Genomic DNA, 4,080 nt, shown 5'->3' on the forward strand with positions numbered 1-4,080 from the left:
GTTTCTACCCTCAGAAAACTTCCAATCTAGTAGTGGGGACAATAAAAGCACATTTAAAACTGTAACATGAAGTACAGAATATACTAGGAAAAATCAAGGAAGGGGTGCCTGGGTGGCTCAGTCGTTAAGCATCTGGCTTCGGCTCAGGTCGTGATCCCAGGGTCCTGGGATCGAGCCCCACATCGGGCTCCGTACTCAGTCGGGAGTCTGCTTCTCTCTGTCTCTCTGTCTCTCTCTCTCTGTCTCTCTCTCTCTCTGTCAAATAAATAAATAAAATCCTAAAAAAAAGAAAAGCAAGGAAGAAAAAGCAGAAGAAGGAAAAGGAAGAACTAACCTCAACTGAGTCCTACTGTGGGTCTAACACCGTGCTAGGTGCATTTGTAACATTATTTAATCCACTGATAAGTCTAAGGGGTAAGGAAGTGGGATCATTCTCATTTCCATATGGGAAAATTAAAGCTTGCTACAAGAATTTAGACCAAACAACAATTACTGATCAAACAGTTTATAGAGGGAAACATTCTGAAAACAGAAAAAAGATCAATAGATAGTTGGCAGAAGAATGGACAAGAGGAAAGGACATTTCAGGAAGAGGGATGAGCCTGAATATACACAGAAGAAAAAATAAGAAGTATTAACCAGTTTAGGTAGGTCAAAAGGATATGTAGAAGATAAGTGGAAGATAAAACCAGAAAACAATGCTTTGTGGACAAATTGAGAAGATATTTGAAAATAGCAGAATGAAGAGTTTACAACTCACCCAGTAGGAAATGGGAGTGATAGGGTTACCTGAGGAAGATTTACCTAGTCCAGATCTACGAAGTCTTTTCCACAATTCCAAAAGCAAAAGTTCTAAAAATCAAAAATGCAGGACGTTGTTTTGGTTCTTTTTTGATACTCTGCCTGGAGGCAAAAGCCAATCTTATCTGAACTCATTTGACATTAAAGTTTAACATGAACAATACAAGACCATTTATACTTTTTATTTATCCTGCTTAAAGTGAATATTCATACACTTCACTGCAGAAAAACAAGATTTGACTACAGGACATTACCCCAGTTCCCATTAGGGAGACTTTGTAACATAAAGTATCTTCTCCGCATTACCTTTCTAAAACTCCAACAATGGAATAGAAAAATCTGCATTCTGAAACACATCTGACCCCAAGTTTTATATGAGGGATTATTAATGTATCGGATGGGTCAGGGGGAGAACAGAGATGAGCATACTAGATTGGAGACTTCCAATAGTCCTGGCCAGAAAAAAAAAGAACCTGACATACAGTGTATCCGTGAGAACGGAAAAGATGGGAGAATATAAGAATCAGTAGGATCTAGATTTGGCAGCTAATTGGATGCAAAGAAGTGAGGAAGAAGTCCATGGAAAATCCAAGATTAATCATGGGAGCCCAGTGACAGTTTTGGTAACAATATCAACAACAAAAATGGGATCATTTGTTTTAATCATAGTGGATTTAAGGTGTTGGCAGGACATCTAGGTTGTAACATCAGGCAGTTAGAAATGGGTGTGTAGAGATCAGGGGAGAAGTCAGGACCTGAGGGGTAAACTTGAGCCACAGCCATAGAGAGGGGATATGCAAATGGATAAAATTCCCAAGTAACAAAGAAGTGAAAAACTCCATGCATGGAAATTTGGAAATCACTAGCACTTTGCAACACAGCTTTCCTACTTGCAATAAAGGTCTATTGCTAAAGATTAGCAGAGGCTAATCTTCCCCCGGTGATGGAGAAACAGGATTGTCAAACACATCAGGAAAAAACTAGGTTGGAGTTCACAAAAAAAGGAATACAATTCCAGAATTCCCTCCTAATAATACTTCATAACAATGAACTGAGCAAACACAAGTTTAGAGCTCTAGAAAGATGTCCCAAAGCAGGTGAGTTCACTTAAAATATATATATATATCAATATACATCTTTGAGTCTACATTTTTTATACTCCCAGGCTAGTAGAAACGTAGCTTTTTGTGGAATTTATTACTGTGGCCAGTTCTGACTCAAGCGGAGCCATTCAGGCCAAAGAAAACTACAGTTTGTCAAGTTAACTTGTTTTGTAAACGGTATCTTTCTTACCAATGCTACTACAGATTCATATCGGTCTTTAATGTTTTGTAGCCTTGGTACATGGTAAGAAGAGACCACAGTGAGTTAAGCAGCTATGAACTGAAAGCCACATTCCTCTCCTCCAAAAGCAAAGCTACGGATGGCTTCTTGAGAGGTGTGTTGGCTAATTGTATGTGTCAACTTGGCTGCACCACATTGCCTGCATATTTGGCCAGACATCATTCTGGATAGTCCTGTGAGGGTGTTTCAGGGTGAGATTTGCATTTAAATCTGGGGACTTTAAGAAAGCAGATTGCCCTCCATACTGTGGGTGGACCTCATCCAATCACTGAAAATGGGACTAGAACAAAAGGCTGACCTCCCCCAAGCAAGAGGGAATCCTGCCAGGAGACTGCCTACAGACTTCAGCTGCATCACTGGCTCTTCCCTGGGGCTCCACGCTGACGGCCTTCAACACAAACTACAACATCCGCCCTTACTAAGTCTCAGCCTGCCAGCTCATTCCGCAAATTTGGGGTTTGCCAGCCTCCATGAGCCAATTCCTTAAAATAAGTCAATATATATACCCCATTGGCTCTGTTTCTCTGGAGAACCCTGACTAATCCAAGAGGGATGGAAGGAGTAAAGCAACATCACTTCAGGTGATCTGAAGAAATTGAAATCTATGATCCAGGTTGTTTGGAAAAAAGCAATCCAGTCCCAAACCAAATGGTGGAAAGCAAACTGACTTAGGCATTAGATTGGCTGAAATGACAAAGTGATCAAAAATGAAGATTCCGCTTCCTTTCCAACCAGAGCCCGGCGGAATGGCTCCCGCGAAGAAGGGTGGCGAGAAGAAGAAGGGCCGTTCTGCCATCAACGAGGTAGTGACCAGAGAATACACCATCAACATTCACAAGCGCATCCATGGAGTGGGTTTCAAGAAGCGAGCCCCTCGGGCACTCAAAGAGATCCGAAAATTTGCCATGAAGGAGGTGGGAACTCCAGATGTGCACATTGACACCAGGCTCAACAAAGCTGTCTGGGCCAAAGGAATAAGGAATGTTCCATACCGTATCCGTGTGCGGTTGTCCAGAAAACGTAACGAGGATGAAGATTCACCAAACAAGCTCTACGCACTGGTTACCTATGTACCTGTCACCACTTTCAAAAATCTGCAGACAGTTAATGTGGATGAGAACTAATCGCTGATTGTCAAATAAAGGTATAAAACTGCAAAAAAAAAAAAAAAATGAAGATTCCATTCCCCAACTTTTCTCATTTCTTGATCATTTTTGTACATCACAGGCAGTTTTACCATCTGTAGACATTTTTGTCTGTCATAATATGGGGGAATTGCTCCTATTTTTAATCTGTTTATTTCAAATTCATTGTTATGTCCTACGCATTCTATAGCAGTGACACTGGAAATGCAGTTTTTCGTTTATCAAATTCAGACATCCGTGCATCAACTGACAAATTAAGCTATCGTACCACAATTCCAAAATTGTTAACATCTTCATCCTATATAGCTCTATGTGTACAAGTATTTGAATGTTGCATTTTCCCTTTTGTATAAAAAGAAGTGGCAAATAGCAAATTAAGGGGTCAAAAATAATTCTCACAAGCAGAAGGCTCATAAAGTTAGCGTACCTGAAGTAAGACGGAGATCATTTGGCATGCGAAGGCAGGTGTACAGCTTCCATTGCAGCAGCAATCTTCACTCAGCTGAACCCATTTCAAACAGGCCATGTGCCTTCAGGCCTCGGGTCTTCTGCACTTTAGAGTTCCTACTACCTGGAACTCTCTGCTGCCTACTTTTCCCCGGCTTGGTCCCTTTCATTCAGGTATTGGTTCAAATCTTAGAGAAGATTGCCCTAACAACTCTACTTAAAATAGCCTATCCTTCTGCACCTGCCTTCCAAATTTTCTATGTGGCTGAGCCAAGCTTTAAGATTGGAGAAATTGCGGGCGCCTGGGTGGCTCAGTTGGTTGGGCGACTGCCTTCGGCTCAGG

The 4,080-nt window shown here is 41.3% G+C and overlaps 1 protein-coding gene across 1 annotated transcript; it reads left to right on the forward strand.

Annotated features, from left to right (window-relative positions):
- Window positions 1-2,873: 2,873 nt before the first annotated feature.
- Window positions 2,874-3,317, forward strand: LOC118020178 (60S ribosomal protein L31-like). The gene has a single exon (XM_035020137.1). It carries the CDS (start codon window positions 2,892-2,894, stop codon window positions 3,267-3,269), a length of 378 nt encoding a protein of 125 aa, XP_034876028.1. The 5' UTR covers window positions 2,874-2,891; the 3' UTR covers window positions 3,270-3,317.
- Window positions 3,318-4,080: the final 763 nt, after the last annotated feature.

Source organism: Mirounga leonina, unplaced genomic scaffold (assembly GCF_011800145.1).
Source record: "Mirounga leonina isolate KUSES-001 unplaced genomic scaffold, KU_Mleo_1.0 Mir_173, whole genome shotgun sequence".
NCBI classification, from domain to species: Eukaryota; Metazoa; Chordata; class Mammalia; order Carnivora; family Phocidae; genus Mirounga; species Mirounga leonina.